We start from the raw sequence: 27,698 nt of genomic DNA on the forward strand, positions 1-27,698 counted from the left end.
GTCGACTACGCCTTCGGCTCATCCCCGCGCCTCTATACCTCTCTTACTCCTCCTGACCTGTCCACCGTAGCCGCCGCCAGCCATCGGAAAGAGCCGTGAGGCTCACTAACGCCCATGAAGGGCTCCCACTCGCAGTCCCAGGCGGCAAGCCGTCGGCGGCGCTGTGGGTGGCTGCTCCCGCTTCTCGTTGGTGCTGCTTTTGTCGGCGAGATCGCGTTCCTCGGTCGCCTCGACATGTCGAAGAACGTTGCGGCGGTCGAGAGCTGGACCACCTCCTTCTACCGCCTCTCTTCGACCTGGGGCGCGGACGCACCTCCGGGTAGCGGGGACGACGGCGACGACTGCGAGGAGCGGCTCGAGAGGGAGGACGCCGTGCCCTACGACCGCGATTTTGAAAGGGATCCCGTACTTGTCGGCGGTGCTGCTAAGGCATGTTCCTTCCTTGCAATTTGGTATCGACGTTGACGGACTTGCCGGATCTGCTGCTTAATTCGTTCAACGCTTCATTGGGGGTAACATTAGCAGGTGTATAAGTTCCAGTGATCTCTCCCGAAAAAAATCTAGATAATCTTGCTAGACAATCGTCATATGAACTTTTGGGAGGTTAGAGTTCCTAGATCGGCATTTTAATCAACCAAATAGGAGTTATATGCGACAACAAAGTATTGCAATTGAATTATTATTCGCAAGTACTAGTTTCTTATGGTATATTTTTTATGACATATAACTTGTATTCCATTGGTCAAATTGCTGATCTAGAAATATGTGTGGATCTTAATAACCAGAAGGGAGGGACTAGATATTTTGACAGAAGCTTGTAGAGCTCCTGAGGGTGGAACATAGACCTAGTGCCATACTTGGTGAAACACAATGCCAGTTTGGACTTGCTATTTGAACTGTAAGTTCGTAATTGTAAATTTAATGCAGTGTCTTGTAATAGTTGGAACTTCGAAAACTATCAGAAGAAGCTCTTTGGAGCATGGTTAATAGTATAGCCAATAACCGACTATTTGAAGTTGCCACGTCACCTAGAGTCAACCTAATAGCCCACTCATATAGTAGTTAGTCATACTTTTTTTACTGAACGTGCAAGAGAATTGCGCGTCATTTCATTAAGGATGGAAGAAAGGTTTTGTAACAGCCGTCCTGCACGAGTGCAGGCAAGCACAACAAGAGAAAAACAAAAGTTCGTCCTGCACGAGTTAGTCATACTTGTATATTGTGTTATTACTATGTGGCCCACCTTCCTCTCTCGGACCAGTCCGAAGCCACAGCGGAACGACAAGGCCTACAAATATTGGGAGGCAGCTACGCACAACTCGGCTTGGATGGATCGGGTGACTTTGGCCAAGGCATGGCACTGGCTCAGGATAGGCACTGTTGAATTAGTAGTTGGTTGCTAACATTTGCCATCAGAGCTGTTCGACCCCCCTTCCCCCCAATTTTCCACAAAATCCCCACCAAATTTCTTCTTCCACCACCACTATGACTTTGATGCGAGCCATGATTGAAGAGCGCCCGAGGATGAAGGCGCTACATGCCTTCCTCGTGGCAAACCCGTGTGATTCCGACCAGAAGTGAGATGAGTATGTCGCCCTCGCCCCTGCCCTCGCCGGCTTCCTCGACCCCAAGCGGGACTCCACAAAGGTGTCGTCGGCCTCATCAACAATGCTCTCACAGTGAGCGTTTGACACAACATCGTCATCACCAACCCAACCCATACCTCTGCTTTGGACGTCTTGCTCGCTTCCTCCGTGTCGGCTTCGTCAACATCGAACTCGACTGCGGCTACACCTGCAAGGAGCGATGTTGAGGAGGCTCTCGTGGATCTTGTCCCGCAACTGGTGGGTTCTGCACCATAACGCACACCACTTGTTCGACCTCGGGTTTGATCCCCATCAACATCGCCATCCAAGTTGCCGAGCTGCATTGCCGATCCGCCTCTGCTCGTGGTGATCGTGCCTCGAACGATCCGGTGCGTGTGGAATCGTCGCCTCCCGTGAACCGGTCATTCCTCGCCCCTGGCCATGACATCGGCAAGGCTTTGCCCAAGTCTATATCAGGCTAGATTGTCCGTTATTTGACCTTGGGTTTGATCCCCATCAACCATCCAAGTCGCCGAGCCGCATCGCCGAGCCGCCTGATGTCGAGCCGCCTCTGCTCGTGGCGATCTTGCCTCGAACGATCTGGTGCGTGTGGAATCGTCGTCTCCCGTGAACCGGTCATTCCTCGCCCCTGGCCATGACATCGGCAAGGCTTTGCCCAAGTCTATATCAGGCTAGATCGGCTGTTGCAGCGGGATGCGTGGATCGCCCGGTTCAATGTCGAGTTCAATAGGAGCTCTACTGATTTGTTGGCAGCCATAACGGAGACGGACTCGCCGGCCTTGCTCGAGCTCGTGTCCACTTCGGAGCATCCTTGCAACACAGGCGCATGTGCCACTGTGGTGGAAATAGATGACCTCAACCTTGCAGCGTATATCTTTGACGATGGGTCAAAACCTCGTCACTCTCTCATTGGTGCTCACATTCACTCCTGCATTGGACATCATTGATATGGCCATGACCGAGCAACAGGACAACTCTGAGGAGAAGGGTAAATCTGTTCAGAAGATGGACATCTCCTCAGTGCAGCATGCCATCGCAGTTCATGAGTTCCTTCCATTTCATGCCCACCAGTTTTTTCCCTGTGAATTGCCCTAAACTACTGCTGCATTCATTGATCCGCCCTTTACTGCAATGGGATGACAAGCCTGTGTGGCGAATTTGCCTATTGCCGCTCCATTGGATAGGAAGCTCAGTGACCATACTGCCATGGGCTGCAACTTTCTGTACAATCTTTCTATTCTGCGCTGGTTCATCTGAAGGTGTTCTCGTAATTGTTTCTGAACAATTCCAACTGGCAATTGCCTGGGTAATCCAGTTAGAATGTTTGGAGTCGTGGGACTTCCATTCTTCAACAACCCTGCAACCGACTGTTTTTCATGGCTATTGCAACAAATGTAGTGCCTATTCAAGCTTCGGAATGGTGGTAACAGACAACTGTACTTTGCTATATAACTGTGGGCTGCTCCAGTGGGAGATTGCTTGGTTTTTCAGGATGGGCACTTTCCAACTTGAACTCTTGTTATGCATTCTCGGGCAGGAAATTACTGAGAAGGGTTGTTTGCATATGACATGGAATTCTGGTGGTTTGGCATCTGCTATTCTTGGAATTCTGTTTACTTCCTAATGTCTCAATTGGCACACCAAGTCCAAGGGCATGTTCTGTAGCAAAAAGCAGAGATACTACCACTGCCTCCACAAATGAGAGGAACTTGTCTCAAGAAACTGATGGAAGATCTAGACCCTCCAATGGTTATATTGCCTCACTCCGGGTCTCACAAGCAGCTGCATACCATGGTGGATCTGCTACAGAGGGACCTGAAGTCACCCCTGTTATGATTTCTCCATCACAACCAGAAGACCATGCTTGTGAGAAAAACCGGAACATCTTCCTTTACAACAAGACAGGAACAAGACAGCCTGCTTGACCAACTTAAAGCTCGAACCACCAATGGACCATCTTTAGGGAACAAAAAAGTTTACATGTCACCTTTTTCTGATAATGTTAAACACCTGATCTGCTGAACTGTCAAATAGCTAGCTATGCACAGAGTCAGATTCTGATAGCTCACAAATAATGGAGATAAGGCCTGCTACCCGCACCTTTAGTCACAAGAAAGCACCAGAACCTCCAAGCAGCAGAATAAGAGCCATAGCATTCAAATCATGGTCTGCTCAGTTCACATGGTCTTCTATATCACTCAGTGCTGCAGCAAACTCTGTGTTGGTACAGTATCTGCACTGTAAGGGACCTCAAGTCACCAGCACGGCTAATTACGTGGCCTCAAATATTGGGTGGTTTGTGGTCCAATTGTATGTCCAAATCTACCTTCCCCACGGTCTGGAATGATGGTAAATTTTCCTTCAGGACCTGATGATGGGCAGGAAAGTTATATGCTTCAGATTATGGAATTCTGTTCCGAAGGAGTGATCCCGTGGAATTATGCGATACCCCAGAGCTACTGCTTCACTAATGATCATAATCGATGGGATCCTGAATTAATGCAATGGAAGATTCCATGGTTACATCCACTACTGGAGGGTTGGTCTCAATTTTGTCCTGCTGGAAAAACTTCCTTCCATGGGTACGATTATTCAGATCGTCCGTGGGAGATTGCATGGCAAACTGCGACATTGGCAATACTTTATTTCTTACGGGGTATGCACCCACACCTTACCTTGGAGTGCTTCACTGTGACCTGCTACTTAGTGATTGGGATCAAATGCTCGGATGTTCGTTCTATCTATGTGCTGCACTTGCCCTCGAACCCTGGTGGTCTTACTCGACATCGGTTTGGGATCAAGCCAAAATTCATGGAATTTGCTCGGTGGGTGCAAGGAGGGCAGATGTTTGTGGCGCTGACGTTCTGCTGTGACCACTCCTTCGACGGTTTGACCACGCGCTCTCCTTCGACCAAGTCCGTGCCAACCAAGACTGCCACCTCAATGCATTTTTCGACCTAGTCCCCATCGACCACAACGACTAAATTGACCTCGTACAAGGAATTACAAATACCATGAGATTTTGGCTTGAAGGCAAGCCGGATTTTATGGAGGGGTAATTGTGAGCCACCTGGGCCTTGCCGGCTTTGAACAATTACCCGGCCCAGCCCAAAGCCACGAAGGAAGGACACCGTTTACAAATATTGGGATGCAGCTACACAGAACCTGGCTTGGACGGATTAGGCGGCTTCGGCCGAGGCATGGTGTTGGCTTAGGATAGGCACTGTTCATCTTCTTTCTCTGATCTCCACCTTCCTCTCAAATCCTCCTCTGTAATTCCAGAGTTGCAACCAAATTCATGTCAATCAAGTGAATTAGTAGTTTGGTTGCTAACATACAGGATAATGGGGGGAAAATACAGCTTGTGGAATTCTGAGTGGGTCATGTCATGTCCGTATCACTAGTTCTCTACATGCACGTAATATTTAGGCTGACCTCCGATCCATCTCACGTAACTGGTCGTTCACTTTATGCACATGATTCTTGATTGGTTATGAAGCAACTAATACTTTGGTAGGCCCATTAATTAGCCTGACCCAGTTCACTTGCATGCCTAATTTATAGTTGTACTGCAAAATTTGGAAATTGTGTAACACGACTTGGTAATTGTCATTGGCATCATTGATCATAGTATTGAAGAAGCTCCTGGGAATCAGGATTGTTTACATGTTGCTAATAGATTCGAACGCACATGGTGCCATGCTGATGCAATCATATAAACAGGCGGGGGTAGTGCACTAGTGTGTTAATCAAGGAACACTTTCTTAGCACAAAGTGCTACTCTCTCCGTTCCTAAATATTTGTCTTTTTAGAGATTTCAAATGGACTACCACATACGGACGTATATAGACATATTTTAGAGTGTAGATTCGCTCATTTTGCTCCGAATGTAGTCACTTGTTAAAATCTCTAGAAAGACAAATATTTAGGAACGGAGGGAGTAGTATATTAAATGTTCCCCTTTAGAATGCTTTGGGCGTACTTTGTTCATTACAATGCTTTGGGCGTTTTATTGTTTGTACCATTGTCCACGTGACCATATTTGATGCATCATATCTATGGCATTAATGTTCCTCTCCCTTTTTTCTTTTGCTTTATTTTCTGTTTCCACCTATATGCTCATGCATTTCCCCCCTCTCAGGATTGGAATAGATGTTCTGTAGGATGTGAATTCGGGTTTCCAGCTAGTAAGACACCTGATGCTACTTTCGGAATCGCTCCAGATCCTTCCGTAGAGAGTATCCTCAGATCAATGGAATCGTCTCAATATTATTCCGAGAACAATATTAATGCGGCTCGAGGGTGGGTAAGATGTTTCCAGTTACTTTGTTTGCCTGTTTGAAATGACATGTCAAAAATTATGTACTGTGCTCTCTGCTCAGAGTAAATAATAGTGTTGATGAACCAGAAACTCATGATTGTCATATGCTTCCATATATACAACATAATCCGTCACTCCTTCCCTGGCTCCTAGCTCCTTATGATATCTATATTAAGTGCATTATTTGCTGCGCTAATTTGTTTGTAGGTTCCATCATTGTTTAAACTTTCAAAATAGCATAAGAAAGTATGGTGGTAACTATTTGGCTATTGGATCAGTTATCACTTCAAAGGAAATCTAAAAATGAACACTGCTTTTGTCTTATATTATACTCACTCATTACCATATTATTTCATGTATGTCCAGCTGTTGAACCATCCATTGTCTGTGGTCCTTGTAGGCTTTGTTCATTCTGATAATTATAATTCTAATATATTGGGTGATTCTAATCCTTTCTGTCACAGAAGAGGGTACCAAATTGTGATGACAACCAGCCTTTCCTCAGATGTGCCGGTTGGCTACTTTTCATGGGCTGAATATGATATCATGGCACCTGTGCCTCCAAAGACTGAAGAAGCCCTAGCTGCAGCCTTTATTTCCAACTGCGGTGCACGCAACTTCCGTTTGCAAGCCCTTGAGATGCTTGAAAGCTTAGATGTAAAAATTGATTCTTATGGTAGCTGTCATCGTAATCGTGATGGCAAAGGTACACTTTTCTCTCGGTACTTTGCTAGACATATACTTATATTATTAAATATTATAGCTTATAAGCAAATGCTAGATATGCTCTGTTATGCTTAGAAGACTATCTAGTGACCAGCTTCTGGAAATTTGGTATGATGGTATTAGTTGCAATGCAAGTGATAACAATACTGGATACTGAATATAGCAGTTGTGGTGCTGTCAGTGTGAATTTTTAATTGAGATGAATTACTTATCGAATCTTACTTTCTATGGCATGACGAAGACAGATAGGACAAACACAGTCACAGAGAGGAGAGTTTTGCAACGCGTAATCTCTGCGTCTTTTCTGTTTTCCCTTTGTTCGGAGATAACCAGCTTACCGGACTTGTACCAAGGTAGAGGATGACTCCATTTGTACTCTTCCTGTCATCTACGTCACCCCAAAGCTGCTGTCACTACAACCGAGCAGTTTCTTCACTTCTCCCATAGAAACAGCCCAGCTTTAGTGTTCCCTTCACGCATGATGAGGACCGAACCTCGTGGCAAGATCTGATATGTTGTTGCGGCCCGACCTTTAACAACACACCACCTTCAGTAGCAGCAACCTCTCACCTGCGCACGCGATGTACACGAAGTAGAGGGTTTGAACCTTGCGCTCCAGCACGAGAGAACCAATCTCGACGAAGGAACTCACACGCAAAACAATTTCCTCGCAGAGAAATCGCAACACGGAGGTTTTCTCAAGCTTCCTCCAAAACTTAGGGATTTTAGACAGCTTCCCCCAAAACTCGATACGGGTATTTACCCTAAAAACACATCGTGTTTATTCATAAAATATATCCTCCGTTTGCACCCCTTTGTCAATGACTGCCGCAGATGCCTGCAACCCTTTGTCAATGATCGGTGTATTCATCATGACCTGTGTACTATGAATGTTTGCGCTAGGGTATTGCCGCATCATCCTCCCTTTCTTGAAAAGAAAACGTCCACGTTTTCAAGTTGTCCTTCAAAGCTTTTTCCTTGCGTACTGTCAGCACCATATCTGGGCAAATCAATTTCTCTTCCATTGGCTTTGTGTCCTTTGCTTCCCATCGTGAACAAAAGTATTTGTATTCATCCTTCTGGCATGTATTGCATTGCGGTCGTACTGCCATGGTCGTCCAAGCAATAAATCACAAACTTCCAGTGGCAAAACGTCGCACTCCACCTCATCAATATATTGTCCAACTGAAAATGACACACGCACCTTATGTGTAATTTTGAGCTGTCCACAACTGTTCAACCGCTCCAAATGATGTGGTTCGTCGTATCGCCACGTGGACAAACCAAGCTTTGCAACCAACGACCTGCTAATGCCATTTGTGCAGCTACCTCCATCGATAATCAATTTGCAGGAAATTCCCTTGATATCGCACTGAGTCTGAAACAAACTCCGGCGCTGTCCTTTGTCCACCTTATTATTACCATACTGTACCCTCTTGATTTGTATGTTCAGCTCAGTGAGTCGTATTGCCTCTCCCTCCTTTATTTTAATGGCCGCATGTGCTTCCTGAACCTTGCCCATAGCAGGTACTATTTTCTTTATTCTCATCTATTAATCACCATTGCCCCTGACTTCTTGAGCTCCTCATGTGAAGAAATATTTTTAACTACAACAAGATCACTCTCAGCCCCTTCCTTTTCTGGTAATATCTCAGCTTTGTTTTTCTTTGCATCAATTGTAGCATGTGCATGGTCTCGCCTCTTGCGATCTACCAAATATTTTTCGGAAGTGTAGGTATTCAAAAGAAACCCACTGCCCCTTATGAAGAAACTGAATTTTCCTCCAAGAAAAACTGCAAGATTTGTTGCTCCCTAGCTCCCTCTTTTTTGTCCATGGTTGACCCAAAATCATAGAACATACGTACATATGGTGAAGAAAAACATCACAAACAACCAAGTCGGTAAATCCACATAATTTGAAGCGCACCTCCACTTGATATTTGATAGTTAGGAATTGGCCCTGCCACGAGAGCTTATATGGACCCCTCAAAAACAAAAAGAGAGCTTATATGGTTCAGGATGTTCTATCACTGATAACTTCAACCATCCACCATGGTTTGACTCGCCAAATTTATTTTTGAAGAACGATCCATCATTGTAGCACAAGTAATTCTTCCCACTTGCACCCTTCTGTAGATCTGAAACCAAGAAAGCGCAGTTGCCGGATCCTTCTCACTTCGTGACATCTCACCTTCAAAGTAATACTCCGTCCTCATTGCAATTTTAGAATCTGTACCAACAAATTATTGGGGAAATTTGCACAGTAATAAACCCAGTATTCTGATACCAGTTGATGAGATTTTTAAACAGCTTCCCCTCAAAACTCGATACGGGTATTTTACCCTAAAAACACATCGTCTTTATTCATAAAGTATATCCTCCGTTTGCACCCCTTTGTCAACGACTGCCGCAGATGCCTGCAACCCCTTGTCAATGATCGGTGTATTCATCATGACCTGTGTACTATGCATGTTTGCGCTAGGGTATGCCGCATCAATGCAGGATATGCTTCACGGCCGCCAAGTGATCTGTTGCAGGTTTGTCCATGTATCTGCTAACCTCTGAAGTTTCCGACAGCAAACATACTGGGTCAGATTGCTCAATATTCAGAATATAGAGCCTCTTGGGTGATCTCCTGACTTCTGCAAGGACCTTGCACTCCGTACCCAACATAATCATCAGCCCTTGATCAAACAGCGTACTTGCAACCAAACTCATCCAACTGCCCGAGACTGTTTATATTGCTCTTCAGCTAAAGTTCACAGTTGGTGTTCACCATTGTGTGCAAGAAAGAGAGCTGGACCACATCCCTCGATGCCCACAACTAATCCATCTCGAATCAAACTGAACTTTTAATCTTTCAGTCCAGCTTGACGTACTTCTCCACACAGCTTGTCATGTGGTTGCTTGCTCCAGTATCAAGATACCAGGACTTGTTTCGTGACTCTGTCATTTTGGGTGTGACTTTTTCTTTGTGCAGTATCACCTGGTCACCTGTGACTTCAGTGTTCTCAACCAGCTCACACACCTCGGTCATGAGCAGCGCAACATCTTCATCAGTTTGGGTGTTGACTTTTTCTTTGTGCAGCATCACCTTGTCACCTGTTGCTTCAGTGTTCTTAACCAGCTCACACACCTCGGTCATGAGCAGCGCAACATCTTCATCGGTTTGCTTTTGTGTCAGGTTTGCACGCTCCTGCTTTGGCTATGCACAGTCGGAGGCAAAATGTCCATGCTCCCATCTCTTGGTAGTATTCTTCCACCGACTTTATGCCTTGCTTGAGGAGTTTCAATGAGCTCTCATGATATCCTTCATTTGGTTCCAAGTCGTGATGGGTGGATCATCTTTCTCTCTTCGTCGCTCGATCGCTTGCTCCCACCAAATGTGGACATAGTCTTGAAACTCGAGGGAAGCCATGGTGATTTTCTTCTCCTCTTCATAATTGTGTAGCCGGAATATCTTGCCGACCTTCATTGCCCATGAGAGGTATTTTTCGGGATCGGTGCTTCCGGAGAACTTTGGCATGGTGAATTTGAGCTTGTCGTAGCGTTGTTCTTCATCATAGTGGCGATGATGTCGCTCATGTCTTGGAGGTGGGTCTTCAACCTCTTGTTCCTTATGATTGGCTTGACGTTGAGGGTGAGGGATTCTTGCACGGTTCCTCCTTTCTTGGCGCTCCTCAAGACGAGCGGCTTCATCTTGTTGCTCTTGACAGAGCTCTTCTTGTTCACGTACTCGGTTGCGCTCATTGACGGCGCGAGTGGCTTCTTGGAGAGCACGTTGTGCTTCAAACGCTTGTTCTTCACGGTGTTGTTGTTCTTGCCGTAGTGCGTCGCCGTCTTGGTCGCCTTGGCGTCGGCGTTGTCGAGCTTGCCCTTGGTCCATGGCATCTTGTTCTTGGCGACGATGTCGTCCGCGCTCTCGAAGACGGTCTTGCAACCCCTTGCCATGGAATGGAATTTATGAAGCTTGATGATTGTCTCGATGATGAGAACGATGTTGTGGAGGACTTGCGTCGGAAGAGGTGTCCGAAGAGTGGTGACTCGAGTGGCGCCGTCTTGATGAAGAAGATGTGGAAGAAGTGTGGTTGGCCATCAAGGCACGAAATTCTTCCATTTGAGTGGATAGCTTGGCGTCAAGGTAGTCCTGGGTCCTTGCTTTTGAGTGGCGTAAGTCGGTGGCGAGTTGCTCGATGCGTTCGCCCAAAGCTTCACTTTCTTGATGTAGTGCTCATTGAACGCCGAAGAGATGACCTTTGGTGACATAGTCATTCGTGTCATCTTGCTCCTCGAATAGTGGGTTCGATGTACTTGGCCTATCCATCATGGTCAAGTAGAGGTGAGTAGGAAATGAGGGAACAATACCAAAGTTACCTTTTCCGAAGATTGAGGATGTATTGAGTATAACTCAATGTAGTGCTATAATAGTAGAATTGGTACCGGGTTTGTTTCTCACACCTACAAAAGTAAAGGCTTGTTGAGGAGCTTCGTTAGGATGAGTGGCACAAAATTCAAGCAAGTGTTAGTCAAGATATTGATAATGTTGAAGAGATTCACAAATTGCAAGTAAAACAAATAGATTAAAACCGAGGATGTCACTTGGAACACACACACGAAAGATAAGTGGGATCCGCGCAATCAAGGAATGAGCACAAAATGCGATATCACCAAAAATGCTCGTGTTGCACGGATGCTGGAGATGATAACTCGATTGCTCAATGGCCTAGATACGATGTGCACCAACCTATTAGAGTAACGTGCCGTCTTCAATCCCAAATATGCTATGTGTATATGATCCAATATGATGTAATTATGCAAAATGGCTCAAATGTTGTTGCTTACAAGCTCTTTGTTTCTCTTCTTTTGCTTAAAAGCCTTTTCCTTTTTTTTGTATATACTATGCCAAAATGTTTGATGCTCGAGCCAATATATGAGACAAGTATATAAGATATGCACCGGAGACACTTACGGCACAATGATGATAGCAAGATGATTGCACGCTAGAAGTAGCTATGCGGCGTAAGCGTATCACTACGGTGCACAAAAGAGCGTGACCATGCAATTCTCAACTCGCTAGTCTCGATAGGAAAGGAACACAAAATGGCTCGGGGCTATCAATGCAATAGCAAGGAATGTACAAAGATGTCGTCGAGGTTACCGTCTTTGCTTACGGTTGGTATGAAGGTGAAGAGGTTGTTGTCGATGTCGAGTCCGTGGCGATGATGAATGGTGGTGATGTTGATGTCGAACCGTCCCTAATTAGCCAAAACACCTTAGGAAACGAAAATCGCACGGGCACGGGGTTCAGGATAAGTGTGCACGGGGTCCCATGGGCACCCATGGGCACGGGGTTGTGAGGGGGCCGTGCGCACGGGGTATTCTGCCATCGCAAGAACGCACCCAAATCCGTGGTAAAAGAAAAATTTCGGAGAAAATTCGACGGTGGAAGGGGTTGAGGATGGAGGGGAGGGTCTGATCCACTTGCCAAACCACAAATTCATGGACCAAATCAACAAAATCTCACAAGATCTAACAAATTGCAAAATTTTTGGTAGGGCTATGTTTGTGGGGATTTAAGAATTGGGACAAAAATCAACAAAATTAGGCTAGAAAAGTGGGGGTAGGTACTCCAAGATGTGAATCAACCTTGCTTTGATCCAAGATGATGTAGGGTGGAACCCTAGTTCATGATCTTTTCACATTTGGAGGGGAAAAGGGGGAAGAATCAAGAGGAACACAAGAGAAATCACTCGAACAAAACCCAAATCACACATCCACTAGAATAGCATACATGAGATCCACAAGTATAACATGAACAATCAAGGGAGCACAAAGGTAAGGTTCTTCTCAATCCAAGAGGAGGTCTTGATATCCATTTGGGGATCTTCTCCTAAGAGGTCTTGATCTCCAAGAGTAGTGGTAGATGAGCAAAGCTCTCTCTAGATCATATCATATACTTTGCTATCCCTAACAAATGGCCTAGGTACGAAATATATAGGTGGCTGGAGGTGAGGGACGAGTGGGGGGGGGGGGGCAGCTCGCTGGAGAGTCCGTGCGCATGGGCTAAGTGGACCCCGTGGGCATGGTACACGCCCGTGCGCACGGGGTGCCCAGCTGCTACACTGGAGGGCCCGTGCGCACGGGTCTTGGAGGTATCCAAAAACTCTCTGGATAGGCCGTGCGCACGGGGTCGCCTGGGTGCGCCTTTTTCTTGCTGTTGACCTCCATCTTCCGTGCAGTCCTCTCGTCCTTATTCTTGGACTTGACGGGGCTCCTTAGCTCCATGGTGGGGGTCGTTCTCGTATCGAATGATACACAATGTTCCACGGTGAGGTAGCAACCAAGTCCCATCCATATTCATGTCGAGCTCGAAGAGGAGTGAGTTCACCTCGCTTTCGATGGCACGTGCATGTGCTCGTCATTGGTCCACTTGGTGCTTGACGAGTCGGTGTGGTGTCCATGGGGATGACCAAAGAATGCTCCGCATCACAAGACGACCTATCCCGAAGCAAACTAGAAGCAAGGGTTAGGCAAAGAAGGCCCAAATGTTATAAATGTGGTGAAGGGAGGCACATCGAACAATTGGCCACTGAGGAAATTTGTTTAACACAACTATTGGCCAAATGTTATAAATGTGGTGAAGGGAGGCACATCGAACAATTGGCCACCGAGGAAATTTGTTTAACACAACTATCCATGATGGTGAAGACAATAAGGAAGAATACAAATCTGAAGAGAGGGACAAGAAGGTGAAGAGGTGGTATGTGTGATTCAACGTCTGCTATGTTCCATACCACAACCTGATAACACACAACGAAAGAAAATGTTTGATAGCAAATGCACGGTAAATGGCAAGGTATGCAAATTAAGGTATGCAAATTAGTGATTGATAGTTGCAATTGTGAGAATCTTATCTCCTAGAATTTGGTGAACCATTTAAAGCTTGAAACTCATGATCATGTCAATCCCTACACTATTGGGTGGATCAAGAAAGGAGTGAATATGAGGATCACCAAACAATACAACCTGCCATTTTCTTCGGGCAAGTATCGCTCAAATGTGTTATCTGATGTGGTTGATATGGGTGCCAGCCATGTTCTTTTTGGAAGACCTTGGCAATTTGATGTGGATACGTTAAGGGGAGGAACATTTTTACTCTTTCATTTGGAACAAGAGAAAGATAATTATTTTACCAAACAATACTCATAGTAAGACCTCCAAGGAGGAAAGGAAAAGTATGTTAAATATCTCCTACACCTCTAATGAGTTTATGGAAGACTTGAAGGAGGCAGATTTGTGTGCTGCACTTATTGTGAAAGGAGAGGAGCAACCGGTTGTCGAAATTCCAACAACGGTACATTGCTTATTAGCAGAATTTCAGAACATACTTGGAGAGCCACAAGGCCTACCACTGATGAGAGGAATTCAACATAGAATTGACTTAATTATGGAAGCAAGTCTTCCCGATCCTCCACACTAATGAGCCCAAAAGAGCATGATATATTGAAGGAGAAAGTTGAGGAATTGCCATAGGAGGCACATTCGAGAAAGTATTAGCCGGTGTGCTGTACTAGCCCTGCTCACAGCAAAGAAAAATGGCTCACAGCAAAGAAAAATGGATCTTGGCGCATGTGTGTGGATAGTAGAGCCATCAACAAGATCATCGTAAGGTACATATTCCCTATTCCCCGCCTGGATGATATGTTGAATCAACTTAGTGGGGCTAGAGTGCTCTTGCTAGAGTGTTCACAAAGCTAGATTTAAGGAGCTGATATCATCAAATTCATATGAGACCTGGGGATGAATGGAAAGCAACCTTCAAGACAAAGGGTTGTTTGAATGGATGACCATGCCATTTGGACATTCAGAATGCACCAAGCACCTTTATGTACTTGATGAATCAGGTCCTTTGGCCCTTCTTATCCCCCTTTGTTGTGGTTTATTTTGATCGTGTTGACGATGTTGGCGAACCAGTTTGGAACGATGCTGAACAATCGCTGCACCATGGCCTTGTCCGCCGGAGTCATGCCAATGGAACAGATCTTTCTCACTAGCATGGTAAGCTTTCTGGCGAACTTCGGGATCGTCTCCCCATCCGCCATGTCGTGGTGATCAAACTGCCTCTTGAGCTGGGGTGCACACGCCTTTTCACTCCTCGCCAATGAGCACACAGCGGATCGGCTTCCATGCCTCCTCCACGGTGCCGTAGTTACAACCTACATCATCAACGTGATCTGGGACAGATTGAGATGCGGCAGCTAGCACCAGGACGCTGACGTCTGCATTGCTTGCACCGGTCTTCCTGGCCGGTGGTGGCGTGTACTTTTCGCCGCTGCCTTTTCCACCACACTTTTTAGGAGATGTATCCCCCATCGTTGCCCCCAAACACCTATGATCATCGCCACCACACGCCCAAAAGTCCTAACATTAAGGCTATGGTACCAATTGATGGTTTTTGTGGGTGATCTGCTCTCTCTCCCTTTTTCTGTCTCTCTTTCTCTCTTAAGATGAACTGCACGTGAACCAAGCTGGACGAAGACAGAGTGGATGAACAAAGTCACAGGGATAACAGGTCTTTGAGATGTGTAAACTCTGCGTCTTCTATTTTTTACCCTCGCCACGATCCTACAATTGTGCACGCCACCCCATGAGCTGGGATCATGCCGAGTCAAGAGCTTAACTAAATGAGCTAAAGACTAGGCCTGGCCACAGCTGGAACGCAGCAAGCTTCTGGCCCATGCAGACTACTTGCAGGCTAAAGAACGTGCGGGTACGCTTATATAGCTACTATGAAGATAGCGAGACATGAAAGATGCAGATACATCGAGATTAACATTAACACTGTATTCTTGATCAACATCGTGTTCCCTTTTTGGGATTTAGAATGTACTTTAGTCTTCAATAGTGAGCTACTGGTAACTTCACATTTGACTTGTACATTTGGTTTTTCAACATACATATGTGCTCGTAATTGTGTTTATGAGGTGTTGGCAATCCCATCCTCCCAGGCTCAAACCTGGGACAACTAACCTCTCTCTAAAATCAAATTGCATGTGTGCCTGCCTGGAGCTTACAAAATGGTTTTCTTAGTAAGTATTGTTAGAAAATAGGGAAAATCTATGTTGAAACCGTGAGAATGCATGTCTTCCCATGCTGCTCCTTTTCCAATGGGTTTTACCTATATATGGAGAGAGCACATGCATGAATGCAGCAATTGTACACATCATACTGACATCATCACATTAATTGCTTTTTTTGAAATGATTTATCTCACAAACAGTTAATCTGATTAGCGATCCGTCTTAACCAGCGGGTTTGCCTCGACGAGGGCTTTGAAACAAGATCGCTTGTTGACATGTTTTGATGATTTTTTCGTCGCCATAAGTCGCCAGATTATTACCATAGTTGCCATCTTAATGGTGAACAGTTGCCATGATGATTGTATATAATTATCAGATAATAGTAGCGTATGCTCAAGAACACTGCAATGTTATGCATAGCTAGGCAGTGTATTCAAGAGCAAGAATTACAAGTGCATGAGTCAGAGCCGAGGTTGAGACTCATAGACTAATCGTTAGTAGTCTAGGCTAATGCTGGACTACTCAACATGGTACTGTAGTACCCAGCTTACAGTACTCAACTACTAATACCTAGTATGTAGTATATACTATATAGTACAGTACATTATACAATAAAACATGAATGCATGGAAGTGGATGCAGAGCCTGAGGCTGTGCCAATTGTAATAGCTATTCATGAGGAAGTGGATGAAGTACTCAACTGCTCACTTGTCCCTCCCAATTTCCCCTAAAAAACCTTATCCCTCCCAAATTGAGTTGATCGACTCAAACACCCAGACTAGTCTGGACTAGTCGCTCCACCACTCGACTCAACAAGCTAGTCTACACAAAGAAGCTAGTCGACAGTCAGACTGAGACTACTAGACTAGTCACACGACTAGTCAAGACTAGTCGTGAGACTCATAATCCATGTTCAAGTGTTAACAATAACTAAGAAGAGACATAAACCAACACAAGTACCACGAAGCAAGTCTTGTAGTGGTGTATATCGACGTCCAGAAATCTGAGAACTAAGTTAATTTAATCTGGCAATGAAGTGGGAAACAACATGGCGTGTACTTGATACTGATCTGGCAAGTATCGACAAAAAAAATGTCGTCGAAACATGCCGACATGGGATCTCGTCTCGAAGATCTCATCACGAGGAAACTAATTGTGAAAGCGGATTGTAGATCGGTTCAAGAGATAAAACTATTTAATAATGCGCAATCAAAAGAATCTTTGCTGATGTCATGCTTACTAGATTGTGATGTGCGCCTTGCTGCGCTATTTTTCTGGCGCGTTGTTGTTTTTAAATTTTATTTTTGTATTATTATGGTTGCTTGGTTCACTTTAAGTGTGTTGGGCCATTTCTGGGATTATTGCCCTTGATTCTGCGATTTGTGCATGGTGCTCGTCCTGAAGGATCTGCGGTTAGTCGGTTTGATATTGAGTTTTGTGACACGTTTAAGCTTGGTTGTCAAGGTTCAGTGGTTGCGAGAGTCGCCGACACGTACATAAAAGTTTCTTGTGGTGGAACCAGCCCATCAGGGTTCAAGTCAGACTTGGCACTGGTGCTCGCATTTTCCTGGATTTATTTCAGTTTTTCCAGTGATGTTCGTTCAGTGGGGGGAGACGTTCACGTCGACTATGACGCACCTGTGATGACTTCGTCAATCTCAAGATGTTGTGCCGGCTCAGTATCTCGGAGGTGCTCATAGAGGTAGGGTGTGCGTGCGTGCGTTCATAGGGGTAAGTGCATGTCCTGTGTATGTGAGCATCTGCAAATGTACTGTGTTAAAAAAGAAGTGGTCAGCTAACAGCCCACACGACCGCCACAAATACATGCAATACAAAAGCAACGCCCCATCCACTTTGCACATGGACCCCACCATGAGGCTCCAGCCCGGTTCACCAGAACGCTTCCCTTCAAGCGAGCTTACAGTTTTAGGTGATGCCTTGTTGCATGCATGCAAGAAAGAGATGGGAGGGTGCAGGCGCACGGGTGGGCAAAAATGCGGCGCCGCTCTCTGGTGCAGTCCGAGAAAATATGTTGCTACTAGATGTTTGTGATAGCTGTGATGTCAGCACTGCTAAAACTCACACGTGGATCGTCTATTCAGTCCTTTTCTGCCTTGGTATCTTCTCAAATTTTGTGTTTATCTTGAAAAAGAGGCTGTTGCAAGAATTTAGTGATGTGAGTGGCGGTGACATCGAGCACATTGTCTGATTTCCGAAGGTCAAAGCTTAATGGCCATGGTTCCCTTTTCTTGTTCAAATTGAGTAATTGACAACGGCTTTGACTATATTATAGACATCAGTTGTTTATAGGTTCAACTAATTGCAACAATGAGGATTGTTAGGTCCAACTTCGTTAATTAAGGTTCTAATTTGTATCATTATGTAGTTATTTACTCCCGCATATTGCAAACATGAGCAATTTTTGACATTGCTAATTATACCATATTACAATGCCTCGATGAAACGTCAATTTGTATATTTCTTGATGAGTCTAGTAATACCAATTTCATGTGGCCAGTCTAGATATGTTGTTCTTCACTGATGTTGTCAAATCTAAAATTGCTTGCATCGGCATGATTCTAGGGTGACTTATGTTTGTCATTGTTGGGCCTACATGCTTTTACTACCCATGAAAACAACGGCACATGATGCTTTTGTCTTGGATGCATAATTTTTTATGTTATATTACACTTGAGTTGAAATAATTGTAATGTCTACTTCGTTTGCTGCTTGGATGCAGTGGACAAAGTGGAGACTCTAAAGCGCTACAAATTCAGCTTGGCTTTTGAGAATTCTAATGAGGAAGATTATGTTACAGAAAAGTTTTTTCAGTCACTGGTAACAGGTAATACTGTATGCTATAACCACTCACCCAAATCCCAGTGCACTCCTACGACCCACACAATTTGCATCGATTAACTCTCATTGAGCATAGCAGGCTGAGTATATGTAACTAGGTTGTGCCTCATGACTTCAATTGGTTGAGTAATGAATTCTATGAACTGCATGTGCTAGTTTATTCGAAAATATTTTGTTCACATGGAAAAAGTCTACGATCTCACCAATTGAAATGTATTGTAAAAATGCCAAACTAGACATACTGTGAAACAAAAGGAGTTGCATTCTCAAGTGACTAGAAGAATCACCATTTTTCTAATATTCTCCATGTTTACTCATTGACACATTCTTGTTTTGTTGCTATATTCCAGAAGTCGATTTACATTTTAAGTTTATGAAGTTTAACTGTAGATGGAATGGAAGTGATTTTCCAATATTCAATTTGCACTTCATTACAGGGGCCATTCCAGTTGTCGTTGGCGCACCGAATATTCAAGAGTTTTCTCCAGGAGAAGGTGCAATATTACATATTAAGGAGCTTGATGATGTCATTTCAGTTGCTAAGACAATGAAACATATTGCATCAAATCCTGATGCTTTTAATCAATCTTTGAGGTAGATATCCTTCTTTCCCAGTTGACCACATCCCTTAAGTAACATGTGTATCATGCACCAATCATTTTGTTGGAACAGCCTATGTTCTCTAGCTAAATTTGGAACAGCCATGATCCATATTTGCAAGATCAAGTACTTAATTAGCATGAGAGCAATGGAAAATATGGGAGGCTTGTTTTTCTTTTCTTAAGCTATATTCCAGTTTGCTGGGGAGTAGGCTGTGTTGCATTATGAACTTCAGTATGATGATGCTTTTGCCTATTTATTTTTGTTGCATCAGGATCAGGCATCAATCGGCAATCATCATATTTGGTTAATATGTGACTTGTTCAGGAACCAAATTGCTGCATACTTAAATCAAGGAATGAATTTCCCCATCTAGATAGGCTTTAGTGTGGCTCTGGCACTTTGTATTAAAGATAAGGATGCAGTCCTAGACTGAACATGACCAACCACCTAGAGCCTACAAGCTTGAAGCACGCTGCAGTTGCTTGAATTAGGCTTTATATTATAACCAACGGGAACTTCACTCTAACTTACTAATACTTTTGAAATAATCTGTTGCTCTGAATGAAGGTAATACTAGCTTGTTGAGTCGAGTGTACTGCTATCAGTGTCTACTGGGAATAGATGTGATCTCTTTCACGTCCCAGTCTCTCGGATCTCTTTATTTATTTCTACCATGATGTGATCTCTTTCACGTCCTAGTCTCTCGGATCTCTTTATTTATTTCTACCATGATGTGATCTCTTTCACGTCCTAGTCTCTCGGATCTCTTTATTTATTTGTACCATGATGTGTTAGGTTAGATCGAGTATCATCGAGTAAACTTTAGAAGATGCATGAAAAATCATGTTTTTATTGACAATCTTACGTTACAATTTTGTCTGAGATCTTCTAGCAGCCATAGCGTCATCATGTTTCTGTACTCAAATCATACCATTTGTTTTGCATCTGTAGGTGGAAGTATGATGGTCCATCTGATTCTTTCAAGGCACTTATTGACATGGCAGCGGTTCATTCATCCTGTCGCCTTTGCATACATATCGCTACGAAGATTCATGAAAAAGAAGAAAAAACACCAAAGTTTATGAATCGCTCATGTAGTTGTTCCAGCAAAAGAGGAACAGTATACCACTTATTTGTCAGAGAGAGAGGGCGGTTTAAGACAGAGAGCATTTATCTAAGGTATGGAAATACGGTTGTGCTTACCATGTATTAGTGACTGGTATTTGCGGTTAATATCATTAAGAACCAAGAGAAAAACAGCAACTTATCATCTTGTGTCAGACCCAGAGGAGTCTGAAGAACAACATTCAGAGAAACAGGGGAGAATTCCACTCGAACTAGCACGATTCACAGGCTTAATTCAGAGAGTTTAGTACAATCCAGGAGGAACCTAAAGCCAGCCAGGAACACTGGCGGCGGAAGGGGGAAACCCTAACAATTTTCATACCCTAGATCGAGCTGGAGCCCTGGCTTTATAGCCTTACAAGTTGGGAAAAAGTAAGAAAGTAAAATGACAGTAGTGGAGCGCTGGAGTCCTTGTCGGAAAGTGAACAGCGACCCGGGCGATGGTGACAGCCGTCCGATGCCGTATGGACGCGATCCGGAGCTTCTCGACCAGCGAAGCGGTATGGGGGAAGATCGAGCGTTGGATAGGCGATGGACGGCCACCGTTGCTTCGCGCCAACGGCTGGGAGTTTAAACTTGACTGAATACGCTGCAGTTCATCAGTTGGGTCCTGACAACTCCCCTCCATCCACTTCAGACCTGTCCTCAGGGCTGAAAAGCTGGAAAAACCTTTTGTATGAATGTTGCGTCCTCCCACGTAGCATCTTTCTCGTCCATGTTACACCATTTGATGAGCCAACGCACCACTGGTATTTGTATGTCACCTTGAGTCCGAGGGACAAGCTTTCTTTCAAGCAGCTTCTCCGGTTCCAGGAGAATAGTACCATCAGCGTTGATGAGTGGTAGGTTGGGGTTAGGGATTGCTTGTGGCCCTAGGTGCTTCTTCAGTTGACTGACGTGGAATGTGGGGTGCAGTTTGCAGTCCTCAGGTAAGAGCAATTTGTAAGCAACAGGACCAACTTTCTCTGTTACTCGGAAGGGACCGTAATACTTGGAGTGGAGTTTCAGATATCTATGAACGCTTAAGGTAGTGTGCCTAAAGGGCTGAAGTTTGAGATATACCATATCACCCACCTCCAAGGTTCTTTCAGATCTCTTTTTGTCAGCATAGTGCTTCATTCTTGTTTGAGCTTTCAACAGTTTTGCCTTGATCTGTGCTGCTGTTTGTTCAGTAGTGAGGACAGATGAAAAATCTTGAACTTGTTCAGCTGGGTAAAGGGCTGCTTCAGAGATCATGTTGGGGGGTCTGTTATACAGTGCCTGGAAAGGTGTCATTTTCAGAGAGGTGTGGTAGCTGGTGTTGTACCACCATTCCGCTAGGGAGAGCCAGTTCATCCATTTCTTAGGTTGTAAGAAAACCATGCATCTCAAGTAATTTTCCAAGCATTGATTGACCCTTTCTGTTTGGCCATCTGATTGAGGGTGATACGAAGTGCTCATGTGCAGCTTGATGCCCAGTTTCTTGAAGAGTGCCTGCCAGAGATGGCTAGTGAAGATTGTGTCCCTGTCAGTGACAATAACAGAAGGCAATCCGTGTAACTTAAATATATTATCAGTGAAAGCTTGAACCACAGTATGGACAGTGATGGGATGCTGCAGTGGAATAAAATGTCCATATTTTGTGAATCTATCCACAACCACTAAAATCATGTTTTTGCTTTGGGAAGTGGGAAGGCCCTCAACAAAATCCATGCTGATGTGACACCATGCAAAATCTGGAACAGGCAGAGGCTGTAGCAGTCCAGGGTATTTGGAATGTTCAGGTTTGTTGATTTGGCACGTTGGGCATTGTTTGATGTAGTCTACAATGAACTGTTTCATGCCAGGCCAGTGGAAGAGAAGTTTAACTCTCTGGTAAGTGGCTCTGTGGCCAGAGTGGCCTCCCAGCTCAGAGTTGTGCAAGGCAGATACTAACTAATTTCTGAGGTTAGTATTATTGCCAATAACAATTCTGTTTTTGTATCTTAGGATTCCTTGTTGCAAGGCATAGTTAGGAACAACATTAGCAGCAGTTGCTAATTGAGATATCAAAGTCCTTGCATTTTTGGTCTTGGGAATAGCTGGAAATGACCTCAGATATCCAGGCCGGCTTTGCTTGAGTGGCCACCAGTGAGTATAACTTGTACTTCACCCTAGAAAGAGCATCAGCAACTTTGTTGTTCTTGCCCTGTTTATATTCAATCTTAAAGTTGTAGCCCAGAAGTTTTACTAGTAACTTGTGTTGAATGCCCTCTGTTAGCTTTTGTTCTTGTATGTATTTCAAGCTCTGCTGATCAGTTCTGATGATCAACGAAGAAGCTGCAAAATAGTGCTTCCAATGCTTTAATGCTTCAATGATGGCCATAGCTTCTTTGTCATATGTAGACAGGGCGGCAGCTTTAGGGCCAATGGCCTTGCTGAAGTAAGAGATGGGCTTGCCCTCTTGCATTAGCACTGCACCAACACCATAAGCACAAGCATCTGTTTTCAAGATAAAAGGCTGAGAGAAATCAGGTAGGGCCAGGACAGGAGCTTGAGTCATCTTGTTTTTCAATATGTTGAAAGCTTCTTGTTGCTTAGTTTCCCACTTGAAATTGTCCTTTTTCAAGGATTGGAATAGGGGTCTGCAGATGAGGCCATAATTTTGGATGAATCTCCTGTAGTAACCAGTGAGACCAAAAAAACTTCTCAATTGAGTTACATTTTCAGGAGTGGGCCACTGGGCTATTGCTTCTATCTTGGTAGGGTCAGTTGCAACTCCATCCCCTCTGATAACATGGCCCAAGTACTCCACTTGAGGTTGAGCAAAGGTACACTTGCTCATTTTAGCATATAGTTGGTGGGACTGCAAGACCTCAAGGACTAGATGGAGATGTACCAAGTGCTCCTTCATGTTTCTGCTGTATATGAGGATATCATCGAAGAAAACCAACACAAATTTTCTCAAGTAAGGTGCTAAAATTGTGTTCATTAGCTGCTGAAAGGTTGCTGGAGCATTAGTAAGTCCAAAGGGCATTACTAAATACTCATAGTGGCCACAATGAGTACCGAAAGCAGTTTTTTCAATATCTTCTTCCTGCATTCTGATTTGGTGATAGCCACTTCTTAAATCCAGTTTAGTGAAAACTGTTGCCCCTTTCAATTCATCCAGGAGATCTTCTATAACAGGGATAGGATATTTGTTCTTAACAGTTTGCTGGTTGATCTTTCTGAAATCATTGACCAATCTCCAAGTCATGTCCTTCTTTTTAACAAGGAGTGCAGGGGAGGAGTAAGGGCTAGAGCTGTCCCTAATTACTTTGTTTTTGATCATATCCTTGATGATGGTTTCCATAGCATCTTTCTGGTGGTGTGGGAGTCTGTAAGGTCTCTGGTTTATAATCTTGGCTTCAGGAGTAAAAGGTATAGCATGATCCACAGTTCTCTTGGGAGGGAGATCAGATGGAGTGCTGAAAACTGGTGTGTATTTGTTCAAAAGTTGCTGGACAGGAGGAGGAACTAAGGAGTCCACAGGTTCTTGTACAGCAATTCTGTTCAGAATTAAGACAACTCCACAAACAGGTTCCTCAGAGAGTTCCTCCACAGTTTCCAATTCTTGCACAGCTACAGATGGTAAGCTTTCATCTTTGAATATTTTCTTTTCACCAGTTTTCAAAGTGATCTTCACATGCATTTCATCAAAGTCCAATTCCACTGGGCTGAAAGAAGCCATCCAATCTGCCCCCAGGATAACATCATAACCCTGAAGCTGTAGTACTCTGAGATCAGTGGAGAACTGTGTTCCTTGCAGAGAGAATGGGCATTGTAGTGCAATGAATTCAGACCAAAGAGTATCTCCATTAGCCACAACCACCTTTCTTTTTCTGGTAGGAGTGAGAGCACATCTAGCTAGGTGAGCAATCTTAGAAGTAATGAATGTAGCAGTACTGCCACTATCAATGAGTGCAGTAGCTGGAGTGTCCCCTATCATGACTGTCACTGTAAAACTGAGCTTCTTTGTGGATTTTATACCCATAAGAGCATGCATAGATATTTGGAGGGGGGTATCATCACTCTCTACAGGGGGAGGGACATCAACTTCATCTTGAGCTTCAGTATAGTAAACCAACTCAGCATCCTCAGGGCAAGCAGTTTGAAGTGCTTGTATCTGTGCTTGATTTGCCAATTTGCACACCTTTTTGTGGCCTGGAAAGCAAGGCTCTTTGCATTTGTAACAGATGCCCTTCAGTCTAGCTTGTTGTATTACTATAGCTGTGTTGGTGGGTCCTGATTTTCCTGGGTCAAACTGCACCTGCCTTCTCACTTGTTGGAAAACAGAGGTAGGAACAGTAGTTCTTTTCTGTGGTTGTGCTTGTTCCATTCTTCTGGCAAGCCAAATTGCCTTTTGTAAGTCAGCAGGTTCATGGCATTGTACATGGTGCTGTATATTGTCATTCAGTCCAGAGATAAAGCTGGCTTTGTAGTAATCTTGGGGTAGAGCTGGATTGTCTCTTCTCATTAAGTTCATGGCCTGCTCAAACTTGAGGATGTAATCGTTGACAGAACCTGTTTGGGTAAGTGCATGGAAAGATCTAACATTGTCACAAGCAGATGTTTCAGCAAACCTGTCACCCAGGAGCCTGCAGAATCTATACCAAGGCAGGGTGTTAGGTACAATGCCAGTACCTCTCCACCATTCAATTGCTGGGCCTTTAAGGTATGTTACTGCAATCTCTGTTTTCTGTTCTAGTGGGGTTCTAGCAGCTTCAGAATACAGCTCAATGGTTTGTATCCAGGAGTCTGTATTGCTACCATCAAATTCAGGAATGTTGTACTTGGCTGGTTTTACAATTGCTAGTTGTCTCCTGTTGTCTTGCCCCTGATCTCTCTGCCCAACTGCACCCCTAGCTTCCTGTTGTAGGATTTGTTCAGCTTGCTCCAGGTCCAGCTGAACCAACTGTTGAGGATTTTGCATTTGGTTAACAACAGTGTGAACTCTGTTTTCAGGAACTGGGTTTTTACTGGCAGCAAAGTGAGGATGCCTGTAAGGGGCTCGGTTGTTGCCATCCAAGTTAAGCTCTTTTCCAGTGTTTTTATCCACTAATGTGGCAGATCCAACTGTAGGAGGAGTTTGGAGGACCGTGGCTGGTGCGTGAGTTGGACCTTGGGGTGTTTGCTGTTGGCCACTACCTTGTGCAACATCTTGGGGGTTGGGAGGAGTTTCCCTGGGTTTGGGAAAACCTGCGATGAAGTTGTTCAAAGAGCCCTGTAGTTCGCCCAAGGTTTTCTGCAAGGTTTGAAAATTTGTGGCAACATGATCTCTGAAATCTTCAAAGTCTTGTCTGTCAGTTTCTCTGTTTCGCTGCAGGGTTTTGACATCCAGTTGCAATGATTGGAACTCCAAGTTCTCCGTGGAAGAGGAGTTTTCAGGGCCTGTCATGCTAGCCCGAAGACTGCAGGGAGGGTTCTTACAACTAGCAGGGAGCTAGTAACCTCACTGCGCACGATCAGCCGGCGAAGGGAGAAATTTTACCACAGCTGGAGCTGCAACCCGACCTTGGCCTTCGATCCTACCGCCGCCTGCACCGCCGCCAACGCCGCGCCGCCGGGAGTACACCGGATCTGGGAGGGAGGGAGGGATTTTACCGCAGAAACAGTGTGTTGCTGCAACCTTTTCCCGCGCCCAAACCTGTACCGAATTTCACACCGCCACCAGTCGCCGCCAGGGGACCACCGCCGCCCAACAACACCGGTGAGAAATGGAGGATTTTATGGCGCCTCCAACTCCACTTCGGCACCGGATCTCGCGCCGCCAAGGAGAAGAACCAAGCTCTGATTACCACTTGTCAGACCCAGAGGAGTCTGAAGAACAACATTCAGAGAAACAGGGGAGAATTCCACTCGAACTAGCACGATTCACAGGCTTAATTCAGAGGGTTTAGTACAATCCAGGAGGAACCTAAAGCCAGCCAGGAACACTGGCGGCGGAAGGGGGAAACCCTAACAATTTTCATACCCTAGATCGAGCTGGAGCCCTGGCTTTATAGCCTTACAAGTTGGGAAAAAGTAAGAAAGTAAAATGACAGTAGTGGAGCGCTGGAGTCCTTGTCGGAAAGTGAACAGCGACCCGGGCGATGATGACAGCCGTCCGATGCCGTATGGACGCGATCCGGAGCTTCTCGACCAGCGAAGCGGTATGGGGGAAGATCGAGCGTTGGATAGGCGATGGACGGCCACTGTTGCTTCGCGCCAACGGCTGGGAGTTTAAACTTGACTGAATACGCTGCAGTTCATCAGTTGGGTCCTGACATCTTGTATTCCGTAGTCTCAGCGTCTGCTATGTTGTTGCCTAAGTTCTTATAAGTACTAGTTTCCTTGCATTATGAAATTATTAAGTTTTTTTACTGCATCTTTTTGCTTGTTTCTGTTCTGCGTTCTTACAGATGTTCCCTGTGTATACCATGCAGATCAGATCAGTTAACTTTAGGAGCTTTGGAGTCTGCCGTGCATGGTAAATTTAGATCCCTCAAACATGTTCCTGTATGGAAGGATGAAAGGCCATCAGGTATTCGAGGCGGGGATGAGTTGAAGGTGTACAAAATTTACCCAATAGGTCTTACAGAAAGACAAGCGTTATATAAATTTCAATTCAATGATGATGCTGAAGTTGCTAGATACATTAAGGGCCATCCATGTGCAAAGCTTGAGGTGATTTTTGTATAACTACAATATTGCCATCTTCGCTACCTTTTGCAACTGCAAACTACTCCCTCCGTTCCTAAATAGATGACTCACCTTTGTACTAACTTTATACTTCAGTACAAAGTTAGTACAAAGTTGGGTCATCTATTTTGGAACGGAGGGAGTAGTTTGTGTGCATTGAGTTTCTGCTGTACTGTAATAGATTCCCGTTTATGTAACGTCAACCTTGATACAAGTCACAACTTTGTAGGCTTTGTGATACTGGGATGTAAATTTCTATTGACAGGCAAGTACATCTTTTGCGGGAAACAATTAACATGGATTGCGTAATACAAATAGAGACATTGTGCTTTGTAATGACAGTGTCGGACTTGCCTCCCACAAGCCTATGTCGGGCCTTGCTTGGCTCGCCATTGGGGACTTCAACCATATCTACCTTGCGTGTGACAAAAACAAGAGAAATGTAAATTGGAGTAGAATCAACCGATTCTGCGCAACCCTGCAATCGTGTGAACTCAAGGAAGGACAACCCAACTTTGTGCAAACCAGACTCCTTTTTCTGTAACGCCGAGTGGGACACGACCTTCAACACACATGTGTTGGTATCTTTGCCCGCTTTCAACGAAGTGGTCCAAAAGGCGTGGGACGAGCGCGTGAGCCACACAGAGCCGTTTCTCATTTTGCATAGTAAACTCAAAAAAACATTTTGCATAGTAA

At 44.7% G+C, this 27,698-nt stretch overlaps 1 protein-coding gene across 1 annotated transcript; it reads left to right on the forward strand.

Moving 5' to 3' along the window:
* LOC123156180 (putative fucosyltransferase-like protein) lies at positions 1-27,299 on the forward strand. The gene is made up of 7 exons (XM_044574344.1): positions 1-429; positions 5,749-5,909; positions 6,393-6,634; positions 18,475-18,579; positions 19,031-19,187; positions 20,148-20,375; positions 26,747-27,299. Exons 1-7 carry the CDS (start codon positions 115-117, stop codon positions 27,000-27,002), a joined length of 1,464 nt encoding a protein of 487 aa, XP_044430279.1. The 5' UTR covers positions 1-114; the 3' UTR covers positions 27,003-27,299.
* The last annotated feature ends 399 nt before the right edge of the window (positions 27,300-27,698 follow it).

Source organism: Triticum aestivum, chromosome 7B (genome assembly GCF_018294505.1).
Source record: "Triticum aestivum cultivar Chinese Spring chromosome 7B, IWGSC CS RefSeq v2.1, whole genome shotgun sequence".
Taxonomy (NCBI): Eukaryota; Viridiplantae; Streptophyta; class Magnoliopsida; order Poales; family Poaceae; genus Triticum; species Triticum aestivum.

What these genes read in the sequence shown, in the direction of transcription:
- LOC123156180 (XM_044574344.1), top strand. Translation starts at nt 115, where the DNA reads ATGAAGGGCTCCCACTCGCAGTCCCAGGCGGCAAGCCGTCGGCGGCGC. An exon ending in AATATTAATGCGGCTCGAGG is followed by an intron (nt 5,910 to 6,392) that starts GTGGGTAAGATG and finishes TTTCTGTCACAG; the next exon opens with AAGAGGGTACCAAATTGTGA. An exon ending in TTTTCAGTCACTGGTAACAG is followed by an intron (nt 18,580 to 19,030) that starts GTAATACTGTAT and finishes ACTTCATTACAG; the next exon opens with GGGCCATTCCAGTTGTCGTT.